The sequence below is a fragment of the Natrix helvetica genome (assembly GCF_964273705.1).
Source record: "Natrix helvetica genome assembly, chromosome: Z".
Taxonomy (NCBI): Eukaryota; Metazoa; Chordata; class Lepidosauria; order Squamata; family Natricidae; genus Natrix; species Natrix helvetica.
The window spans coordinates 291,149-314,536 of record NC_138554.1 but is presented as its reverse complement, the minus strand read 5'-3'; the positions used below and the strand labels follow the sequence as shown (position 1 = coordinate 314,536).

The window sequence follows — 23,388 nt, the reverse complement described above, 5'->3', positions numbered from 1 at the left end:
GTCAGCTGGCGTTTGGACCATTGAAAAGGAGCCTCCCTCCTCCCAGCCCCCCCCCACCTGCATCCCCCCTCCCTCACAATCCTGCTCACAGCCTGCTCTGTCTTCACAGGGGCGGCAGACACCCCCGCCCCCCCCCTCCTCTCCCAAGGCCTGTGCAGCCGCCTCCCCCCGTGAGACCCCTCCCCACCATCCCCGCAGCAGCACAGAAAGAGCCGGAGCCGCAGAGGGAGGATTTTGGTTCTTTATCAAGAGATGAAATGCCAAGGCCACCACTGATCCCTGGGGGGGGGGTTGGGGGGTTGGGGGGGGGTCCCTTTTCCACAGAGAAGTTGGGGAGGGGATTATATACAAATGCAAGCAAACTGCACAAGAGAATCAAGTGGCAAGCAGGAGCCGTTGCCTGCCCTGCGTCTGCACCAGCGGCCACCAGGCAAAGCCCCCTGGAAGCACCCCAACCGAGCCTAGCCAAAGGGGAGGGAGGGAGGGAGGGAGGGGCGAAGGGGGGCGGTGGGAGGGGGCCCAAAGCAGAGAGGGCCTCTGCCTGGGGAAGGGGAAAGAGGGCTCCGTGGGGGAGGGGGAGGGAAAGGCGGCCCAGGCCTCTGAGGTGCCCCCTGCCCAACCTGATGAGCTGGGCCATTAAAGTGCTTCATTAGTTAATTACTTAAGTCGCCATTACAAAAGAATAATTAAAGCAAAATATACACAGCTCCCCTCTTGGTCTTTGGGAGAGAAAATTCCAGATATACATCCAGGTGGAGCCCAAACCTGGGGGCTGGCTTGGGGGGGGGGGGAGAAGGATCCCCCAGAGAGCAGCCAGTCTCCCCTCTCAAGGGTTCCAGAGCGCAAAGGAGAGGGGTGGGTGGGGGAACCATGATGCCCAGATCACAACGGGGGGGGGGGGATTGCCAGAAGGTCGAGTGTGTGAGGGTATAAGGGGGAGGTCTTACTTGTTTCATCATTCACCCCCCTCCCTGCAGTTGGGATGAGGGCTGTTCTTCCTCCAGTTGTGTGTCTGTGTGTGGGGGGGGGTCCTGGGGTCACAGGGGAGGGGCTCCGACTGAGTGCCCTCCTCCACCCGCCGGCCTTCTCCACCTGCAGCTGCCATGGAATGTGTGGGGGCCCTTGGGGGGAGGGGGGCAGGGGAGGAAAGAGGCATGGTGGGTGGAGGGGGGGGGTCTCTGTAGCCCCTTCCAAGAGGGTCTGCTTTGCCCCGGAGGGCTCCCAGAAGCCTCCCCCTCCCCTGAAGGAGACTGTCCTTGGGCGTCTGGAGACAGGCCGGGGGTGGGGGTCCCTCTGGCCGGAGCTGGACGAGCGGCGGCTTCACCAGTTCATGATGCAGCTGCGGTTGAGGGTCATGAAGTAGACTTGGCTGCTGCCCCCCGAGCGCACGGAGGCAAAGAACACCTGCCGGGGGGGGGAGAGAAACAGCCGTTGGGAGGGGGGCCCGGGGGGAGGACCCCGGCAGGGCCCCCTCCCCAGCCCCACCCTCATTCGGGGGTCCCGGCCAGGCTCAGCGTCCCCAGGGACCCACCTTGTCATTCCGCTCGCACAGGAACTTCAGCCGCTGTGCCCGCTTGTGCATGAAAACGCCGTCCAGGTGTCCAGTCTCCACCGAGCGGATCTCAATGGCCTTCTCGCCCCAGCCCATGATCTGATTGGAGCAGATGTACGCTGGGGAGGGAAAGGAGCGAAGGTGGGTGGGTGGGGGTCCCCCAGTGAAGGAAGGAAGGAAGGAAGGAAGGAAGGAAGGGTGGGGGGAAGCCCATCAGCTTTGGCAGGGAGGGGGCAGTCCTGACGGAGGGGAGGGGGCTTCCTCCCAAGGCTCGGACTTTGGGCAATTAGCAAGAGAGGAGCTACTTCCGGGGGGAGGGAGGGGGGGGAGCGATGGCCTTAGCCAGCAGCCCCCAAAGAGGCAGGAGGAATCGGAGTCCATCTTTTCAGAAAGCCCCGCCCTGTGGCCAGGTAGAGTGTGGGGCAACCTCTGGGGCTGCATTTGGGGGAAACCCGGAGAGCCAATCGGGTGGAAGGACTCTGCCCTGAGATGATGGGGCAGAGGGAGATAAGCGGCTGCTGCCTGGGGGCAAGAGGGTCAGAAAGGGGGTGAGGCAGGGAGGGGGCAGAACAAGTGCCAAGCGCCCCACTTGTGCCCCTGCGCCCGTGAGGCTTCTCTCCAGGTGACTCAGCTCCGAGGACCACGACCGCGGAGCCAATGGCCGTAAAGCGAGGCCTTCAACAAAGTCCCCAGGGTGGGCGTGGCCTGGCAGGCCCTCCGTGGTCTGAGGGTGTCCAGAGCGCCCCCCTCCCCTCCCCTCCCGGGGCTCTGACCCAGGCCGTCCTCCGGGGCTCACCGACAGAGGTGGGCATCTCCCCCCACTGCAGGACGACGTCCTTGATGATGCGGCCGAAGGTGTTGACGTAGACCCCCTCATCCTCGTAGCACAGCAGCATCTCCATCCCCTCCGTGTTGGGCAGGAAGACGATGGCGTGGGGGGTTATCTGGCACTGGATCTGGGGGCCCAGAAGGAGCCGCCGTCATCCCTGCCTGGCCCCGGGGGACAAGCCAGCGGGGAGGGTAACGGACTCCTCCAGAGGGGCTCCCTGGGGACTCACGTGGACCGGGATGTAGATGTCGTAGTTGTTCCCCGAGTCCACGTCAATGGCATGGAAGCCGGCACAGGAGCCGTAGATGACCTTCAGCCGCTGGCCCTCCTCCACCGTCAGCTCCACCAGCAGCGGCCGATGCGGCAGGTCGGCAAAGGACTGCGGGGGTGGGGGGTAGGGGATTTTGAGGGAAATCACTCACCAGAGCTGCCCGGGGGGGGGGGGGGCAGCCTCTTCCCCCGGCCCCTCCACCCACCGGCCGCGGTACCTTGAAGGCCATGAACTTGTGGTAGGGCTTGGGGGCCCAGGCGTAGACCTCCACCGAGCTCTTCAGCGCAATGACCAGGAACTTGATCCGCTCGTACTTCACTGCGGGTGACAGGGAGCCCCATCAGGGCCGGACCCTCAGAGGGCCCCCCCAAGTGGAGTAGAGCGGCACCCCTGCCCTCCCCCCCGGCAGTTCCCATTGCTTAGGGGAGGCAGGGAAGACCCTGATGCTCTTCCTTTTGAGCCCCCAAGGGGGCGTCCTTCCGCAGCCGGGCCCTTGCTCACCCACGCGGTAGTGGATGCAGCCCTCCATGTCCCCCACGGTGGTCCAACCCTGCTTCTTCTCAACTTCGGGGTCGTTGTGCAAAATCTTGTTGCGCAGCCAGGAGAGGTAATAGACGCGCAGCTTGTTCCTCTTTCCTAGAGAGGCAGGGAAGGGGCAGCGGAGGGGTCACTGCCAGGCAGGGAAGGGGGAAGCGGAGGACCCAAAGGGAGCAGAGGGGGCCTCTTGGGAGGGGATCCCTCCTCTCGCGCTTGCCGCCCCTGACCTGAGATGGTGGTCAGGAGGTTGAGGCCCTCCAGGACGTCCATCTGCTGGAAGCGCCGGCGGTTGATGAGGCTGTACACCTTGCCCTGCCCGCTGCGGTCCAGCAGCATCAGCCCGTTCTCGGTGCCCACCAGCAAGTTGACCCCTGTGGATCCCGCCGGGGGGGGGGGAGGGGAAGGAGACAGTGAGCATCTTGGCCCGGGAGCCCCCCCGTCCCCCCTCTCCACCATCCGGCTCTCACCCCAAAGGGCCGCGCAGAGGATCTCCGAGTTGAAGCGCTTTTTGTACTTGCGGATCTCCGGTGTGTCGCTGTGAGGCCGCGTGTTGGTAGGGTTGACGTTGACCACAGAGCCCTTCCGGGCCTCCAGCTGCAGCTGCTCCAGCCGCCCAGGGTCGAATGCTGCCAATGGGGGAGGCCAAGAGGAAAGGCTCAGGGGCCGGGAACTTCACAGGTGGTGACTTTTATGGCGAGGCTGCTGCCCGAAGTCCTCGGCCAGGAGAGCCCTCCACCCACACAGGAGGGCAGACACGGAGTGGAAATGACCAGGGAGACCTACCAACCGGAGGGCACAGCCCCAGGCCTCCCATGGCCATTCCGGTTCAGGCACCGAGCCCGCGTTCGGCCCACCTGCAAATCCGGGAAGAGTCCCCTGGGCAGCCCAGCCTCACGACAGTCAGCGCCAGGAGTGGCCACGCAGCACCCATCTCTTCCTCCCCCGCTACTCACCAGTGATGGGGATGGTGTCTCCTCCCCCAGGGGAGCTTTGATAGATGCCCAGATCCACAAACATGGTGAAGGAGCTCTTGCCAGGCGCCTTGACAAGCCCCCGCGACTGGTACTGCAGGCGGGAGAGGGCAGGAGGGAGAGGAGGGCTCAGGCTGGGGATGCTCCCAGAGGGCCAAGCAGCTCTCACCTAAAGTGGCCAGCGTGATCCCGGTGCCAAGGGAGCGGCCGATGCCGAGGGCGCTAGGCAGAGCCCTGGCGAGGCAATGACTGTGGCTCTGTGCCAGGGCCCTCCTCCAGCCCCCTGGGGCTCCCTACCCACTCACGTCGGTGGCCACGTCCTTGGCAGGCGAGGAGGAGCCGTTGCTGCTTTTGGCTTCCGTGGGCGAGTGGCTGGGCTGGACCACGTCAGGCAGGTTGGTGTAGCCGTTGCTGTCACTGTGCAGGAGGCCACGTTCCTCCTCGGGGGTCTGGAGAGGGGAGAGAGGGGGCTCAAGACAGGGCCGGGCCAAAGAGGAGGCAGCCCCCCCCTCTCCTTCTCCCCGATTACACTGCAGCCCACCAGGCATCATTGGGAAGTTGATCAAAGGGCCAAGCCATTGGGGGTCTTGGGAGGGCCCAATTCCTCCCCCCCCCCCCCCGGTTGCTAAGAACGTGGCTGTGAGACAAGGATTGCATAAAGGTACGTTGGTGTTAAGCAGACAATGAAGAATGTAAGAGAATTAAGCTTATTGAAAGAAATATTAATCGTAATTGAGCATATGCTGCACAATGAAAGTGAGGGTTTTTGGCTATATCGGATGGAAAAACTGGGATTGTATATGTAATTGAAAATACGGGTGCAAAAGCACACTTGCAAACAAACGACATCCTGTATGCAATGGATGAACATTTTTTTAATGTTGTCTTTTTGTATTAGTATTGGAAATATTGTTGATTAGGGTATGTCAATCTACAGAGATTCAAGGTGTTCGGATTAGGCATCATGAATATAAATTGAGAGCTTTTGCTGATGACCTAGTTCTTACTATCTCGAAACCTATACAATCTATTGAACCGTTATTACATGAGATTCTGGATTATGGGGCGGTTTCGGGGTTTAAGGTGAATTATTCTAAGACAAAAATGTTGCTTAAGAATATGTCTAGTACTCAAGCTGAACGACTCCAGCAGTTATCGGGTTTTGAAGTAGTTAAAAAAGTTAAATATCTGGGGGTTTATTTAACAAACTCCAATACAAAACTTTATAAAAATAATTATGAGCCGCTTTGGCATAAGGTTCAACAAGAAATGGCCTCGTGGAGGAAACTGAAGCTGTCTTTCTTAGGAAGGATAGCTGCGGTTAAGATGAATATACTACCGAGGTTCTTATTTCTGTTTCAGATGATACCAATAATTAAAAGAGAGGCTACTTTGTTAGAGTGGCAAGGGGACATAAATAAATTTATATGGGATGGGAAAAAACCCAGAGTTAAGTTGAAGATTATACAAGATGTGCGGGAGAGAGGAGGATTGAAAATGCCTAACCTGATGTTGTATTATGATGCAGCTGTCCTGGGAGCAATTAGTAACTGGATAAATATGACGGAGGAGAGAATTCTTAATCTAGAAGGATATGATCTGCTTTATGGTTGGCATGCGTATTTAATGTATGGTAAAAAGCAGATTTTGTTTTTAGAACGCATATATGTAGGTCTGCGTTGTTAAGAGTCTGGAAGAAGTATCAGCCAAATATGCAATGTAAGATTCCTGACTGGGTAATACCAAGGCATATGATAGAAAATATTAGTATAACACAGAGGCACGATGAAACTACATATGCTCAACTGTTGGATTGGGTAGATAATCATTGGGAGCTAAAGTTGATAGATGAACTAAAAGATAAAAAGATTGTTCAGACTTGGTTTCAGTATCAACAGTTACAATTTAGGTTTAAGGAAGATATGAGGATAGGTATTGAGAATACGTATGATGAGTTGACTGAGCAAATTAGGGACCAAGGACAATTTCATATTAAAAGAATATATAATATTTTGATAAAGAGAGACTCTGCTTCTGAGTTAGTTAAGGACTGTATGGTAAAGTGGGCACAGAATATAGAGGAACCTATAATGTTAGATACATGGGAGAAGATTTGGATTAGAAATGGGAAGTTTACGCAAGCTCAGAATTTAAGGGAAAAATTTTACAAGATGTTTTATAGATGGCATTTAGATCCAGCTAAGCTGTCTAAAATGTATCCAAATTACAATCCTAAGTGCTGGAGGTGTGATTGTTCAAACGCTTCTTACTTTCATATTTGGTGGTCCTGTAAGAAAGTTAAGGCTTTATGGATTAAAATATGGTGGATAATGCAGAAGAAGATTCTTAAAAGAAAAATTAAATTTGCTCCCCAATTTTTTTTATTGGGCATAGTACCTGACTGCACTGTTGCTGAAACTAAATTAATATTGTATATGATTACAGCAGCTAGACTGCTGATAGCACAATATTGGAAGAAAGCAGAATTATGCTCTATAGAAGAATGGATACTTAAGGTAGCAAATTTTGCCGAAATGGATAAAATTTCTGTATACCTAAAAGATCACTCTTACGATAAGTATACTATAGATTGGTATCCCTGGATTGATTTTGTAAAATTAAGGTACGGTTCAAAGGAAGTGTCTATGGGATTTGGTTGAGAAATGCTTCATAAATATGTAGTAATGGTTTTGGAAAGGAGGTTATGATGGTTTTTCTCCTTTTTTTTGTCTTTTTTTGTATTATCTTGTTCTTATTCTGATATATGCATATTGTTATTGGGATATTTGTTTTTCAGATTTGCTGGTAACTATGCTTCTGACTCTATCTGGGAAGTCAGGGGTTGGGTTAGGGAGGGTTAGGGTGGGGAAATGGGGGGGTGGGTGGGGGGAGGGAGAAAATGTTACTCCTAATAAGATAACCTGTATATGTCTGTTACATAAATAAATAAATGTTTATTAAAAAAAAATAAAAAAAAAGAAGAAAAACAAAAAAGAAAATACGGGTGCAAAAGCACACTTGCAACCAAACAACATCCTGTATGCAATGGATGAACATTTTTTTAATGTTGTCTTTTATGTTCAAAAATAAAAATAAAAAAAAAAGAGCGCGTGGCTGTGAGAGCCGAGCGGGGGAGCCTGAGGACCCAACCCTCCTCCTGGGCTGCACATAGGAGAGGGGCACGGCTGGCTCCCCCCCCCCCAGCAAGCCCTGGGCACCTTCCCAGCAGGATAGGCCTCTCACCCGCTGCACCAGCATGCTGCCCTCGCCGTAGGAGCTCTCGGAGCCCCCGCTGCCCCCCGTCAAGTCCTCCACGTCGTGAACCACCATGGTGCTAACCGAGTCCGTGTCGCCATCCCTGCAGCCGGAGAAAGCCGGCCGGAGCGTCAGGGCCGGAGGAGACCGTCAGCCCGGGAGGACGCCGGAAGAGAGGACGAGCCCCCCCCCCTGCGCCCCCAGCTCCTCACCTGGCCCCAGGGGTGCTCGTGCCAGGCTCCGAGCGCTCCCCCTCGCCTGCCTCCTCCTCTTCCTCCTCCTCCTCCTCCTCTTCCTCGCTGGAGTCCACCTCTTCGCTGGAGGACGAGTAGTCTAGGGCCTTCTTGAGCGGCTTGGGAGCCGCCTCCTCTGGGCGCTCCTTCAGCAGGACGAAATTCTAGAGGGGGGGAGGAGGAGGGGGGTCCGGACATTGATCAAAGGGCCAAACCGTTGGGGGTGTTGGGAGGGGCCAATTCCCCACCACCACCAGTTGCCAAGAACACGGCTGTGATAGCAGAGCGGGGAGTTATGGGCAGTTGGCTGCCCCCTCCTGCCCAGCAGGACACAGGACTCAGCAGAGGGAGGGGCAGGCCAGGCTGAGAGGGAGGGAGGGAGGGGCACAGGGAAAAGAAAGTGGAGGGGGAGGGGACAGAGATGGGGAGGGGGCCGCGAAGCTTTGCCAGGGGAGGAGAGGCAGAGGGTGGGGAGGTGGCACTAACCTCACCAATTGCCCGCTTATAGCTCTGAGTCATGCAGAAGGAAAAAGAAAGAAGGGGGGGGGGGGAGGAATACATTAGGCTGCTCCTCGGACGCCCTTTTGCAGCCCCAGGGACAGGAAACGAGGGGAGGGGGCTGCCTCTCCTTCTGCTCCCTCCACAAAGCCTCCTCCTCCTGCATTCCTCACCCCAAATTCCTCTCTGCTGATCTGCCGGTCTCTGGCCGCCCCAGCCCCCCTCCCTCCGGGGGCCCCTTCCCTGGCACGGCTGCTCCTTTGGGGCCCTTCAGCTGCCCTCCAAGCTCTCCTCTTCCTACTCACTGCTGGCCGCCCCGGCCGCGAGCGATGGTCGTCCGCCTTGGCCTTCCTGCCTTGGGACAGGATGGGGGAGCCCTCCAGCTTCAGGGGAGCTGCAGGAGAGACCGGGGGGGCGGGGGCAGTTTGGGCACGAGCAGAGAGGCTGCCGCTCCCTTTGCCCTCCTCCCAGCCGGAGAACGAGAAGGGGGAAGGCCTGCTGCAAGAGCGGGTGGGAGACGCTCGGGGCCAGGCCCATCGCTCCTGTGGGATGTGGGGTCCTGCAGTTCCCCCTCCCCCCCCCGTACCCTCCTCCAAGACAGCCCAAGTCCAGCCTCACCTGCCACACGGTTGCGCTCCAGGGAGCCGGCCTGGGGCAGGTTGGCAGCCCCCGACTGCAGCAGGTTGTCCCCGCGCTCCCAGCCGGGGTCACTCCGCCGGAGGTCGGGGTTGCTGGCGGGAAAGAGGGAGACGCTGTGCTCAGCCCCCCGCCCCCCTCCCCCACCGCCCCAGCCTAGCGGTGGCAGAAGCAGCAGCGGCACTCAAGCCCTCCCCAGGCAGGAGAAACACCAGCAAGCCAACCAGCAGCCCCGGCGGGAGCAGCGGATCCATTACCTACTGGTGTTTGGCCCAGAAGGGGTCCGGCCGGCAGGTGGGGGGAGAGGAGGGGCCGGCAAAGGGCTCCCCCCCTGGGGCCCCCTCTCCAGCCGGCTCTGCATGTGGAGGAGCCACGTAGACCTGCTACGGGGCCTGCGGAGGGGAGCACAAGGCGTCACGGGGGCAGGTGGGATCCAGAGGGGCCGGGGGGGGTGAGCAGGGGCTCCAGCCTGGCGCTGAGAGAGTGGCTCCCGTGCCCTCCAGCCCCCCTGCCCTTTGCCTTCCTCCCCAGCGGCTGCCCCCCAAGGCCCCGCTTCAGCCACAGGGCAAGCCAGCCTCGGGGCTCTCCGGCCAGGCCCGACCGTCTCCCGCAGCCTGTCCAGGGGAGGGCAGGGGATCCCGGGCAGTGCGGCAGTCCAGGCAAGGGGAAGGAGGGGCTCAATAGGCAGCGGTGAGGGAGGACCCACCTGGCTCGGACAGCGTGGACTGGCCGCGTGCTGCTGCTGGTCATTCCGCTGGTGTTGAGGGCAGTCGCTATGGAGGACGTCCGCTGGGGCACCTGGGGGAAGGGAGAGGGTGAGGGGGGGCCTTCCCAGCTGAACACCATCACTCCCCCCCCTTTGCCAAGGACTTGAGGGAAACTCTCAGAAAAGGACTCTGCGTACAGAAAAGCCCCCCCCCCCCCCTGTGTGCCAGAATGCCGGCAGGAAGGGGTCCAGAAGGGGGGAGGGGGGGCTGGGTCTCTCCACCCCAGAGCTCGGCCTGGGCGCCCTGTGCCATGCCCCCCCCGTTCCCCAACGGATTACCTGGGGAGGGCCATTGGGGTCCATTTTGACCCAAGGTCCTCGCTGATCAGTGTTGGGCCGGGACGGCTGTGGGGCAGGCCCCTCAGAAGTGGGGTCAGAGTTCTGCCGGATCATGCCCCCGCGAGGAGGGGGCGGGGCGGAGGAGGAGGCGGAGTCATGGACAGGGAAGGCAGCCATGTTCTTGCTGGGCTGGTCCTGCAGCGACTGGGAGCGAGGGACGGGGGCAGCGTATGGTTTGAGCGGGACGCGGTGGGCCAGGTGGCTCTGTGGAGGGAGAGGCCGTGTGCAGGGGTCAGGGGGGGGGCGGCTTCCCAGGCTGGCGGGGCTGATGGCAGGATTAGGGGTGGGTGGGGAGTGCCCGACACCCCAGCCCTGGGCTCAGCTGCCCAACCTCCCCCACTCTCGGGGCCGGGGCATGTGTCTCCCTGGGGCCCCCAGGTGGGGAGACGGGCCCCACAGCCTCCTGCTCCAGCCACTGGCGGGGGGGGGGTGAAGGGGAAGAGGGCAGCCGATGGGAGAAGCAGCCGATGGGAAGAAGCAGCTGGGATGGTGGCGGGAGGGGGAGGAGGAGGAGGAGGGAGCGGAGCAGACGGCGGGGAGAGGGGAGGGAGGGGGCCCACCTTGTGCTGCCCCTCCTGGGGCTCGACAGGGCGCTGCATGGGGGGCGTCTGGGAGGATGAGGCGAGGGACCCCGACTCGGCACAGGGCTGGGGGGCGACGTCTTGCCCAGGGCCTCCCAGCTTGGTCTTGGCTGCCAGCGAAGGGGAGCTCTCCTTGCTGACCCGCTCCTCCACCTGGGGGCGAGACTGAGCTGGCCCACTGCCCCTCTGCGGCCCCCTCTGCTCCCCCACCCCACCCGCTCTCCCTGCCAAGGGAGGCACCTCACGGGCCCAGGGGGGCTTCTCGGGGGCGGCTGCGCTGCTGCGGCTGTGGTGGTAGAGAGGCTTCGGCTGCTGCTGCTGCTGCTGCTGCTGGAGGGACTTGAGGTAGGCGTGCTCCTGCTGGAGCTGCCTCTGGAGCCGCTCCGACTGCCGCTGCTCCTCCAGCTGCTTCCGCTTGTACTCCTGCAAGGACAACCAGGGGAGGCTCTGCCGGGACTGGGGGGGGGGGAAGGGTAGCAGCCCCTGCCCAGCAGGCCGACCCCCCCCCGCCTCTCCCTCCGGCCTCACCAGCAGAAGGGCCTGTTCCTGCAGGAGCTGTTGCTGCAGGATCTCCAGCTGCCTCTGCTCCTCCTCCAGCTTGTGCCTGATGTACTCCTGGGGGACGGAGGGGGGGGCGGGGCGGAGGAGCCGATGAGGAAGGGGCACCAGCAGAGCAAGGGAAGCAGGAAGGCCCCACCGGGGAGTCCCCCCACCCCACCTGCTCCCGCTCCGCCTGCCGGCGCTCCTCCTCCCGGCGCATCACTTGCAGGTCCTCCAGGCGCCGCTGGTGCTCCTTGCCCTGAAGCTTCCGCTGCTCTCGCTCTCGGCGCTGCTGCTGTGGACAGAGGGGGGGAAGCGGGTGGCTAAGTGAGCGCAGGGGGCCCGGCGGGCTCTCGGGGCCAACCATGAAAGAGCGGGGGGGGGAGCCTCTGGCCCACCTCTTCCACTCGCCGGCGCTCTTCCTTCTGCTCCTCGATGCGGCGCTGGCGCTGGTGCAGTAGGTGTTTGATATGGGCCTCAGAGTCGCGGTGCTGGGCGGCCAGTTGCTGCTGTAGCTTCAGAGCCTCCGAGTTGCTCTTGTTCTCCTGCTGCAGGCGGAGGAACTCCCTCCGCAGGGTGGACTCCCCGGGGACATTCATGATGGAGCTGGGGGTGGGGGATTGTAGAGAGGGGCTCAGCTGGCTGCCCAGAGGCACATCTGAGGCTCCTTCCCCAGGGAGGGTCAGAACGAGAGGACTCCGTACCTCGGCTCTCCTTCCTCACCACGCCCGTCGTCCTCTTCCTCACTGCCGCTGTACTCGTACTCCGTCTCGTCTGCCGGAGGGAATAGCAAGAGGTGTCCATCCCAGTGCAGACCCAGATACCCCCCACCCCGCCTGCCTGCCCGGGAGCCAGACCCCCCCCACCCCACTTACCCTTCTCTCCTCTCTTCTTGCGGGTGCGGTCGATGTGGTCCTTGAGCTGGATGCGGACCTGTCGCTCGGTGGGCTGGTCGCGGATGAAGGGGAACTTGAGCAACTGCTCAGTGGGGGGCCGGTTGGGGTAGGCTTTGATCAGGCAGTTGTCAATGAAGTCGATGAACTTCTTGGACCTACCCCAGAGCGGGAGGAACGGGCTGCGGTTACACTGCTCCCCAGCCCCCACACCCCGAGGGGCAAGGGAGGCCGGCACCCGTAAGCCCAACTCGGCCGTTCCCAGAGTTGGAAGGCTCTCCATCGGGCATGGTGATCACGGTCTCCCCCTGCCATGCATCCTCCCCCACCCCCTTCAGAAGGACAAGACAAAGTATTCCCAGCCTTCGTTGCCTCCTCGCTGCCCACAGGGAAGACGTACCATTTCTTGGACTTCAGCTTGGGTGGAGGATTGCGCGGAATGAGGAAGAGAGCACGCATGGGGTGCATGTCACACAGGGCTGCAAGAGGAGGAGAGGTGAGCAGAGCCAGGGTTAACGGGCCCCATCCCGCCCTAGAAAAGCGAGGGCCCCGATATGCTGATGCAGACACTCACGAGGAGCTCCTTCGGCCATCTCAATGGCCGTGATCCCCAGGGACCAGATGTCGCTCTGCAGAGAGGAAGGAGGAGGGAGAGAGGATGTCAGATCTACTCCAATTTACTCCTGTAGTTACGAGAGACCCTGGACTCCACTTGTAGCAAAAGGTTTACTTTACTAAAAGCCAAGCGGATGACAGTAGAGCAAAACCAGAACTGAAGTTCACGCGCCCAACTTCCCTGGTTTCCCCGTAGAGTCCCTCTCCTCCCTTGGTCCTTTATTCTCCAATTATATTTGAATAATTTGCTGAGGGGCTGGTTGGTTAATCCCAGCTTTGATCTCGAGGTGCTGCCTCTGGACTGTACAATGAGTCTGTAGCCTTCCCATCCAGCTCCCTCCCCCTCCCCCAGTTCATGGTGGACTGACAGTTGGCAAAGGCTAAGCTGGTGTACGATGGCAGCTGTGTGAGGGCTGTTGAGCCATGGTCCAGCCAGCCATGTCTCCCCCACCCTTGCTCCAGTTCCTTTGCGCTCGCCAGCTCCTCCCAAGTCTCCTACACCCCCCCCCACCTCCCCGGGCCCCTCTGATACGAAAGACGCCCCGCCCCCCGCTGGTTTCCTGGAGACCTACCCTGTAGTCATAGGTGGCATCAGGGTTTTCATCGCAGGCGATCACTTCTGGTGCCATCCAGTAAGGGGTACCGATGAACGTGTTCCGACGCCCCACCGTGCGGTCCAGCTGGGCACTCACCCCAAAGTCAACTACGGAAAGCCAGAGGTGACAAGAGCAGCTTCATCCACGGGGCAGTTTCTGGGGTGATGGGACCCCACCCCAATTCAAATAAACAACCTGCCAGGAGCCCCATCAGGTGAGACCCCAGCCCCACCAGCTTTTCCTCTCCCGGGGGCCTGTGGGGAGGTTGCAGGGGCCCCCCATGGTCCTGCAGTCCAGAGATCCGCAAGAGCCCAGGTGAGGGGAGAAGGGGGGTTCCCCCAGTTGTTTAAGGCTGGCTCCTCTAAACCAGCCGGCTGGCCTGTTGGGCCCCCTGTCCTCCAGGCTGTGGGGAGCGTGCCTCCCCTCCCCCCCCCCCCCCCCCCAGTACGATGCAGATGAAGAGACGGGCCTGGAGGGATTGCTCTGCCTCAGCTTCCTAGCTGACAGGAACCACGCCAACCAGGCTGAGGAGGGGGCGGTTGGGGTGATGGTTTCTGTGGCCCTTGAAGCGTTTCCCCGGAGATGCCAGCTGAGGGCGCCAGCGGGTGGAACTCTGCGGCTTCTGCTGAGCTCTCTAGCAGTGGCTCTCTGTGTGCTTCGGGAGCCTCCTCCTGAGGCCAGGAGTTCCCAAGGCTTCCTCCGGGCACTGGGAAAGGGTGCTGGTACCGCTCAGGAGTTCCTGGCCCTGACTGCACAGCCCAGGGCAACCTGTGAGTTGGCTTTCTGCTTGCAGATGAGGCAGGAATTGAAAACATGACCGGACACATTTCCCTGGCCAACCCTGGGCCTCTGTGAGGGGGTGGGTGGCTCCTAGCGGGGCTGGCTGAGGTTCCTCTGGGATCCAGAGGGTCTCCAGAGAGGGCTGGCAGAAGAGGGCTTTGCAGCTCAACCCCACCCCCCCTATGGAGGGCCCCCCACTCAGGACCTGGAAAGAGCTGAAGTGGGGCTCAGAGGGCAAAGAAGCCTCTGCTTCTCTGGGCCCACGGCCCCTGCAGAGACGCCCGGCTGGAGAGGAGTGGACAAAGCCCCCCACTGCCTGGATTCCGCCCCCCCCCTCTGTGGGCAGGGGGCAGCCGCTTGCTTCCAGGAATAGCACCAGGGTCTCCACCCAGGGGCCCCCCTGGACCTGGCAGCCTTTGTCCACTTCCGCCCTGGGAAGCCAACTCCTGGGCAGAAGGCATCCGGACCCACCCCCGCCCCCCGTTTCCTGGGCCTTGATGCTCTCTCCCAGCATTGGACCCCCTCAACCTCCGGGGTGGGGGGGGGAGCAGGGTTCGAGTCCTTGGGGGTGGGGGTGTTGGTCAGAGCCAAGTGCTGCTCCCACAGTCAAGGGAGACCCTCAGCCGGTGGCAGGGGGGCTGCTCAGGGGGTGGGGGGGCATCTAGACAGGGACAGAGGAGCCAAGCGGAGGTGAACCTCCGCCAGCCCAATCCGGGGGCATCAGCTCTGGCGCTTGCTCTCCGTGGAAAGGTGTCGGGGCCCTAAAGTTTTGGGGCTCTGGCACTGCCCCCTGGGGGAAAAGCCCGGAAGCTTCTGTGGGTCTGACATGCACACAGAATGCCCCCGAAGGCCAGGGGAATCCCTGAGGCTCTCCTTGAACAGCTGGCTCTTGCTTCACCCCCTTGGACAGCTGTGCCAGGGGAGCCCCCGTGCCCAGGGATGCCTGGGAAGCCCAGTCCAGCCTGTGGCAGATTCTACCCCCTCCCCCTCCTGACATTCCTGGGACAGGCGCAGCTCCCCCCCCCCCCTGCCCTCCAGTGCTCCCCACTGGGGCAACCCCAAAGGGAGGCCCAGCCCTCCCTCTGGGGGCCTGGTGGGGACGGTGGTTCCAGAGAGTCCTGGGGGAGCACGGCAGCCCACCTACCCAGCTTCACTTCGGCGTTCTCTGTCAGCAGCACGTTCTGCCCCTTGATGTCCCGGTGGATGACTTTGTGCGCGTGGAGGTGAGCCAGTCCCTGGGGGGGAGGGGGGAGGGGGGGAGGTGAGGCCTTGTGCAGGGGGTGCTTTGCCCCAGCTCCCCCCCAGCCGCAGGAGCCCCTCCTCACCCGCAGGATCTCCCGGCAGATGTAGGCGATGCCGTCTTCCTTCAGGGCGTTGCCCTTGGTGTTCTTCACAAGGTCCGTCACGGAGCCCGCACCGCAAAACTCCATCACCAGCTGGGGAAAAGCAGGCAGGGGAGGTCAGGGCTGCCACACCGCAGCTCGATCGGCCCGCCGGCTGCTCTCGGGGGGGACCCCCACTGGCCTCACCCAGAGCTGGTCGTCGTTCCCGGGGGGGCTCTTCTTAACGAAGGCCCCGTAGTAGGTGGCGATGTTGCGGTGGTGGGAGTATTTCTTGAGCATGTTGATCTCCTGCTTGATCTCCTCCTCTTCGTCCTTTCAGGCAGGTGGGGGGGGGGGGGAGGAGGAATCAGAAGAGCACAGACCACCCTCCCATGTGGGCTCGGCAGCAGTCCGGCCTCTTCCCTTGGTGGCCCCCGGCTGGCTCAGGGTGGCCCTGCCCGCCTTCCGGCCCTTCCGGGGCGAGGGAAGCTGAGCCAGCGCCTACCTCCGTGACATCCATGACTTTGATGGCAGCCAACTGCCCGGTCTTGACATGGCGGCCCTGGCGGAGGAGGAGGAGGAGGAGGAGAGGACGGAGTCAGCCGGTGGCCCTCTGCCTCTCGAGGCGTCCCACCCGGCCCTCCCTCCGCTCTGGGGCGCCCCAGAAGCCTTGGGAAAAGGGGCTCCTGCTGCTTCCTGCTCTGGTCTAAGGCCGCCTGCGTCCCCCACAATTTCGGTGGTCATTGCATCTGGCGCCCGGCCTGTGTGGCCCCTGGCACTGGGGCCCAAACACTACTTCTGAGGCCCTTCCAGGCGTTTTACCCACCCCCACCTCACCCCAAAGCCCCCCCGGCTGGAACCCCCGTTTCTTGCTCTGCCTGCGAGAGCTGCTTGGGCTCAGCCCCCCCCCCCAGAGGATAAGCCGTTCTTGGCTCTTCGCCCCCCCCCCGCCAATCTAGAGGGGAGGGGGGGCTCTCTTTGCAGGCACCTGCTGCGTTGTGAGCTCTTTGGGCCAGCAGAGGGAGCCCCGGAGTCCTCCTGGCCTGGCTCTCCCACCCGGGCCACCCACCACCAAGGCTTAGCCCATCACCCTCCTGGACGGGGCTCTGCCTGGGGGGGAGCAGCTGCTTTCGCTGGCACCGGAAAGGAGGCAGGCTGGCAGGGTGGGAGTCCAGAATATGCCTCTGGGCCCCTCTTGCTCTTAAGCCCCCCACCCCAATCTGGGCCCCAGGGGGACTCCTGCTGACACCCAGGGCCAAGCCCCCCCTCCACAGCCAATGGGGGACCCAGGGCTGCCTCTCCCTCCGAAGGCTGGCTGGAGGGGTAGGTCAAGCACCGCTTTTTCTCCATTCACGGGGGGGGGGGGGGCTCTCATCTGCACCCCCCTTCACAGCCCCCCACTCAGCTGCTGCGGAGGAAGGGCAGCCATTGCTGCAGAAAGTGGGAGACACCTCCCCACCCAGATCCGGACTGCTGGGCAGCAGCCTCGCTGAGACACCCCCCCCCCCAGTAGTTGGGTGCACTGTTGGAGGAGGGGGAGGAGAGCCACGGGGCGATTTTACAGCCCCCCCCTGCCCTCAGCCATGTGTTGGCATTGTCTTCTCTGCCATGCAGCTTGGCGTGGGCAGCTGTTGCTTGGCAACCGCCTTCCGCTTCCTTTCAAGGGGACCAGGGCTGAAAAGCCCCCCCCCTCGCCCGCCCGTTCACTGTGGAGAGAGCGATCTGTACACCTCCTCCCTGTCCCCCCTCCCCCAGCCACCCCACCTTCTCCACAGAACCCCTCCCCTCCTTGCCCACCCCAAACCCCCTGGTGGGGGGGGGTGTCTGAGCCCCTCTCAGGGGGCAAAGGTCCCCTCGACAATCGGGGTGTGTGTGTGACTTGCTCCTCTCACCTGCCTCCGCCCCCCTAAAAAGGGTGTGGGGAGAAACGAAGAGAGCATCTGGAGGGGCCTTGTGGCTGCTTCCAACATGGTGTGGGGGTGGGGTGGGGTCAGCAAAAAGAAAAGCAATCTCGCCAGAGAGGAACCTTCCCCCACCCTCCGGCCCTGGACTGCTGGGTCAAGGCTAACGGGGTGTGTGTGTGTGTGCTTGGTGGCTTCCCTGGGAAGGTCTCTGCCTTGCTTCTCAAGGGGGGGCAGGCAGGGGAGGGAGGGAGGGGGGCAGCCCTTAGGCGGTGAGGAGTCTGCACTGTCCCCCTCCCAGTATCCAGGAGCCCCCTCCACTCCAGCCCCCCCCAGCCCTCCATTCTGTCCTGGGCTCATGGGGGGAAGCTGGGAGGGGCCCAGGAGAGCAGGTCCCCCTAGCTGCTTGGGGGGCTGCCCCAGGGATGCTGGGAAGAGGCTCACAGCCCAGGAGCATAGGGTGGGACGTCTGACCTCAAGGGCACCCTGGCCCCCTTCTCCTTCCTTGCCAGAACCCCCCAGGGTCCCATGGGGGGGGCATGGGCAGCCCCCCCCCCAGGAGACCCTTTCAGGCGTGGGGGCTGGCCCGTGTGTCCCCCCTCCCGGTCACAAGGCTCCTGAAAGGCCCGGCCCTCCCCCACAGCAGCAATGGATTCTCCCAACAACAGCGCATCCCCCCGCGGTCACTCACCTTGTAGACCTGTCCATAGGTGCCATTGCCAACCACCTCCACCAGCTCAAATATACCAGCCGGATCCTGCGGGGGGGGGGGGGAGGGGGAAAGGAGGTGCTGGATGAGACCCTGGCAGCTGCCCAGAGGTCAAGGCCACCTCCTGCCCATCTATGGGCAAGGGGCAGGCCTACCGCTGAGCCCCCTGGGTCTGCCGAGGCTGCCCACCCAGGAAGCGCCCACAATATAGAATGCCAGCGTGAGGCACCCGGGGGTAACAGGTGTGTGTGTGTGTGCCTGGGGAGGCAAAAAAGCTGCGAGCTCCCTACACCCCCCCCTCCAGTCTTGTACATCTTGTCCTAAGAGACCCCCCTGTACCTCCCCCCCCACTACCTGCAGAGGCCCTTCCGTGCGGGCACCTCCTATGTAGGCAGCCGCTCCTGAGCAACAGCAAGGAAGGCCAGTCCCGGGGGGGGGGGGGGCAGAGGAGATGGGTTGGCCAGCAGAGGCCAAAGAAGGGGGCTGCCCCAGAGCGGACACTGTCCTTGTCTCGGCCCCAAAGCTAGTTCTGCCTAGGGTGCCTCCCCCCCTCCTGGTGCAGCCCGGGGCCTCCATCTCCTGCCCCCACCCCGGTATCCAGACAACAGTGCCCCCTCCCCTCCGGCTGACTCCAGCCTTTGCCCCAGGGCAGCCGGGGAGGGGCCGTGGGGGCTCTGTCCCGCCAGGGCCTCCTGCGACCCCAATTGGCCTCCTGCTGCACCTTGGCCCCGTTTCCTCCAGGCTCTGCTTGCCCTGAGCCTCCCCAGCCCTCCCCATGGCTGCCCCGCTTTCCTTCTGGGTCCCCTGCAGAGGGCGGAGCTCGGCCTCAAATCTAGGGTAACGGAGGGCCGGATCCCCCAGGGCAGCTATGAATAGCTTCTCATTAGAAGGCAGGGGAGGGCCCAGGCGGCTCGACCCCAATCCAGGCTCCCTGAAATCATCCGGAGGCCTCCTCAGCCGCAACCTGGCCCCCATTTCCGGCCTTCAGCTCAGGAAGGCTGCTGCCCCCTAGGCCCTACGCCTGGGGGGGGGCAGGGCCTCCCAGCTGAGCACCGGGGGGGGGGGCAAGGAAGGTCTCCCCAGCCCATAGCCGAATCCTGGAGAGAAGCCCACCGCCCCGCCCCTCCCCCGGTCTATGTCTGGCCTGGGGACCCTCAGCCTCGGCCCTCCCAGCTGCCCCCGAGGACCCAGGGAGGGCAGGGGCTGGCCCCCTCTTCTGAAGCTCCACAGCAGAGTTCCCTGGGGGGCAGCAAGACAATGCAGTGCAGCTGTGCTCCCTTTGCTTCTTTGACAGGCGGCTGCCCTTGGGACACCGCCCCCCTTCTCTCCCCCCCCCCCGGGATCCAGCACCCAAGAAGGAAGGGGCTTTATGTCACCTTCAGGTCTCCGGCCTCTACTGCCTGCCACCCTCACCCCCTCTTGCCAAGTGCAGGCCTCTCTTTGCAATGTTGCTCATAAGACCCCCTCCCCAGTTCGCTGACCCCACTCTTCCTCAGCCCCCCCCCAGGGAAGAAATCTGAAGCAAAGGGGGGAGGCCGAGGGTCCCTTTGGAGGGAGGGAATGGGGGGGTCAGTCCCTTGCAGCCCCCCTTCAAAGGTGGTGATGGAGGGAGGGATTCCTCAACCCTCTTGCGTGGGGGGACGTGGGGAGGGTTTGGGGGTGGCAAAGAGGGACCGAGGGGACATGAGCTAACAGCTGCCCATCCCACGGCCTCCCTCCACCAGCCCAGCCCACACCAGGCACGGGTGGGGGGTGGGAGGATGGAAGCCTCTCCTTTGCCTGCAATCAGTGGGCAGCCCAGGTCGAGGACCCCCCTCAGCCCATCCCAGGGACTCATCTGGGCCTCCAGTCCCATGCACAAGGGTCCTCCGCAGGAAAGCGGGTGGGAGGCCCAGCCATCTCCCAGGTCAGGCCGGGGGGGGGGGGGGGGGACACACACACTCCCTGGCAGCTGCCTCGGGCACCCTGGGAAGAGGAAGGCAACCTTTGCTCCCGACAGCGGGCAAGGCCGTCTCCCCATCCCCACCCAGTTCTGCAGATGGCATGACACCCGCTGTGCCAACCCTGGGCAGGCTCTTATGGACTGGCACCTCCTCTCTTCCAAGGTGCACAGCAGGGAAGGACCGAAGGGCTTTGCGTGGCCCCAGTCGGTCAGCTGCCCCCCTCGAGGGGAGGGGCTATGCTGCCACTTCTCACTGGGGGGGGGCACCCCCCAGCCTCCTGCCTTTCCAGAGAGGCTGCTAATCGTGCCTGAGGGGGGGGGAGGAAGCCTGCCAGCCTCCGCCCCCACGGTGGCTGCCTTCATCTCCATGGCAGCCTTCTTGACGGGGGGGGGGGGGGGGAAGCAGCTCTGGCTCAGCTCAGCACTGGGGCAGCCTTGCCTGTCTCTCTGTCTGCCCAGCCAGGTGCAGCAGGGAGATTTTGGGCCGGGGGTGGAAGAAGAGGCCTGGCCTGGCAGCTTCCACCTCCCGTCACCAAGGCTTATAAGGGGGCAAAAGGAGCCCAGTTTCCCCAAGAAGCCCAGTGGCCACTGGAGAGAGGGGAGGGGGGATTGGGGGAGAGGGTTCAGCACAGCCCCCTGGCCAAAATAGAGGCCCCCTCACAGATGCCACACTTCCAACTCTCTGGCTGAAAGCCAGGCCCACCGCCGCCTCCTTAACCTCGCCCGGCCTGCCAGCCACGCTGGGCTCGGGTGGCTTCGCCCATCCCGGGCGGGTTGGGCAGGAGAGGCTCTGGGCCTCCTGCTGGCAGTGCCCACGGGCACCTGGGAGCCTGTCTTGCCTTCCCACCACAGGGTGGGGGTGGTGAAGGAGGAGGCGAGGTCCTGCCAAGGTCAGAGGGGGGAGGAGGAAACACCCTGGAAGCAAGGCCAGAGCAGGGGTCCAGCCTGCATCAACACCCACCCCCCCCGTCCCTCCCCGTGGAACAATTTCACAAGGCCAAAAACTGCCTTTTTAAGGGAAGGAAGGGAGGGGAAGGAGGCCTCCTTCTCTTTGTAGGACGATGCGATGGCATCGGTGGCTGCTTTGCCAAGGTGGGCTAAGCCAGGGGGAAGAAAGGGGCCTTCCAAAACCCTTCCACCTGACCAGGCTCCTCCTGTAGGATGCCATTGGGGGGGGGCTTCCTCCCCATTTAAGCCTCTTCTCAGCTGGGTCAAGGAGTGCCTCCCGCTGCCAGGGTCCCTCCTCCCACCAGGTGCTTATTCACCCCCCAGGTAGGCCAGGAGAGAGGGGGGGGGAGGAGAGAGCGAAAGGCAGACAGAAAAGCCGGTCTGGGCAGGTCCACCCTCCACAAAGGAAGAGGCCCCACCCTCCACATCTCCCTGGGGGTGGGAGCCTGAGCCAGCTGAACGGCCCCAGTCGCAGCAGCCAGGAGGGAGCCGGCCGGCCCACCTGCCCCACCTGACCTCTCTGGGCTTCCAGGAGGGCCCAGGGCCCCCGCCTGGCTCCCCTGCTGCCCACGGGGTCCCTTGGAGCGCCACTGGGTTCTCCCAAGGCCCACTACAGGACCAGAGCCCCCCAGTGGCCCAGCAGGGAGGCCGGTCCCCACGGCCAGACCACTGCGGGAGACCCACCCCTCCCCCCACGGCTGCATGTCGACACGAGTGCTGGGACGCCCTTTGCCCGCTCTGGGCTTGGCGGTGGCTCAGAGGGCGGCAGGGCCTGCCGGGACGGTCCAGGGGGGAGGCTGGCAGCGTAGGCAAGCGTGAAAGGGGAGATTGTGATTCAATGAAGGGCAACGTGCTGCAGTCAACAAGTTCTCCCTAGCAACAAGCGGGCAAGGTGGCACGAGGGAGTCCAGCACCCAGAGCCCTCCCAGGCGGATGGAGAGGCCGGGCGACGGGAGCAGGCGGCAGCCCCCTCCCACAGACACGGGGGGGGGGGAGGAACGGCAGAGGGGTGGGGAGCAGCCTCCCCCCCACCCCCAGCGCTGGGGCTGGAAAGATACAGCAGCTTCAGGCGTAGAGCAGGTGCAGCCCCAACTCAGCCGCCCCCAAGTCTCCTGAATGGATGGGAGGGGAAATTTCCATCGGTGGCCATTGAATCGGCCAGGAGCCCAAGGCAAAGGGAGGGGCCCTCTGGGGACAAGGAAGCAGAGCACAGGGGAGGCTCTGCTCTGCCCCTCCACAGCAGGGATCCAGGCATAAACAGACGGGCGGTCCGGGGGGGGGGCGGGAGGGGGGGGCTGCCCTAGACTACCTCGGGAGGGTCAGGAGGGAAGCAGAGCAGGGCTCCCCCAGAGGGAAGGAAGGCCCACTCCCAGCAGCCCCAAGCACTCCTTGGCCATCCCACTCGCTGGGGGTGAGGGCGGAGGAACAGAAACCCCCTACTCTAAAGGGGGAAGCAGGCCGACCCTGCACCCTCCCCCCAGAGGAGCCTGAAGGTCAGTTGCCGAAAGAGCTTTTGGGGGGGGATCCGTCCCCGCCGCCCCTCCCTCCCTCCCTCCCTGGCAGGTGCTGCCGGGATGAGGCTCCAGGAGGGAAGGGCAGCCGGAGGGCCCCTCCCTCCCCGGGCCAACACGGCCCCCTCGGCCACCGGGGCTCGGCCGGCAGCCCTGGCTTCAGGGCGCTCCCGGTCTGCCAAGCAAGCGCCAAGAGTTGCCCGGGGGGGGTCCAGGGCGCTGCTCCCGCGCGGCCCCTGCCCGGCTCTCCCCGGGCCCCTCTCCCCCCTCTAGGGATGAAGCGCCGGAGACGGGCCGGCCCTCGGCTGCCCGCACCCGGCTCTCTCCCGGCAGAGGGGCCGGCCTGGCCTGCGAGGCTCCGCTCCCCTCGGCCCCGACGGAGACCCCGCAGGAGCCCCCAGCAGGCGCAGAGGGAGGGGGTCTGGCTGGCGGCTCCCCTCCCCCTCCTCAGGGCCCCCACCGGGAGGGTCTTGGGGGGGAGGGGGGCTGTTTAAAGCCCCTCCCCCAGAGACCGGGGCGAGAGGGGGGCGCTGTGTCTGAGCCCCCCAGGAGGAGCCCCCCCCTCCAGGCCTCTCGGGGGCCTCCGCAGCCCCCCCGCCCTCCTCCAGCGAGCCCCCCCCCGCAGGCAGAGGCGGCCCTCCCCCAGCAGCGTCCGAGGGGCTCCAGGAGAGGCTCCGCGGCCTGGCCGGGCCCTTCTCCCCGGGGTCGGCGGAGGGGAGGCGGCTGGCGGGGCGGGGGCGGCGGGCGGCCCACTCACCCGGAGGGCGGAGAGATCGATGTCGTCCAGGCTGCGGGCGGGGGCCGGGTCGGCCATGGCGACGGCTTCCTTCCCGCTCGGCTACGGGCCCATCGCGCTGCTCGTTCGGCCGAGCGACCCTCCGAGACACCCGCCGCTCGCCTAGCTCCGACTCGGCGGCGCCCAGAGGAGAGGGCCACCGCACTGCGCACGCGCGCAGGCTGGGAGGGCGGAGCTCTGTCCCCCGGCGGCGCTCCGCCTTCCCTCCGAGGGGGAGGGCCCGGAGGAAGAGCGCGCGCAGGCGGGCATGCGTAGAATCGCCGGTCGTCTGGAAGCGGGGTGGCGGAAAGAGCGGCTCTAGGGCACTTCCGGCGGAAGTCAGCCGACGTGCCGGGCGTTCAGTCGAGGCGGAGGGTCGAAGGTCAGA

General features: G+C 63.2%; 1 protein-coding gene across 5 annotated transcripts; it reads right to left on the bottom strand.

Moving 5' to 3' along the window:
• Window positions 1-225: 225 nt before the first annotated feature.
• LOC309401945 (misshapen-like kinase 1) lies at window positions 226-23,217 on the bottom strand. Of its 5 annotated transcripts, none has more exons than XM_081971326.1 (34): window positions 22,983-23,217; window positions 17,807-17,872; window positions 15,720-15,776; window positions 15,422-15,547; window positions 15,218-15,328; window positions 15,037-15,127; window positions 13,089-13,219; window positions 12,476-12,530; window positions 12,302-12,380; window positions 11,884-12,059; window positions 11,713-11,782; window positions 11,407-11,614; window positions 11,187-11,303; window positions 10,997-11,083; window positions 10,709-10,891; window positions 10,448-10,621; window positions 9,828-10,091; window positions 9,489-9,580; window positions 9,040-9,174; window positions 8,765-8,877; window positions 8,452-8,540; window positions 8,135-8,158; window positions 7,628-7,812; window positions 7,404-7,518; window positions 4,466-4,609; window positions 4,143-4,254; window positions 3,657-3,815; window positions 3,417-3,560; window positions 3,154-3,288; window positions 2,870-2,970; window positions 2,611-2,760; window positions 2,349-2,508; window positions 1,532-1,671; window positions 226-1,404 (listed from the first exon to the last, which is right to left on the bottom strand). In XM_081971326.1, the coding sequence occupies exons 1-34, from the start codon at window positions 23,037-23,039 to the stop codon at window positions 1,321-1,323; spliced, it is 4,134 nt and encodes a 1,377-aa protein (XP_081827452.1). In that variant the 5' UTR covers window positions 23,040-23,217; the 3' UTR covers window positions 226-1,320. The 5 variants fall into 5 exon arrangements, with proteins under 5 accessions (XP_081827452.1, XP_081827453.1, XP_081827454.1 ...); XM_081971327.1 differs by having other exon boundaries at window positions 11,187-11,300; XM_081971328.1 differs by lacking the exon at window positions 8,135-8,158.
• Between the last annotated feature and the right edge of the window lie 171 nt (window positions 23,218-23,388).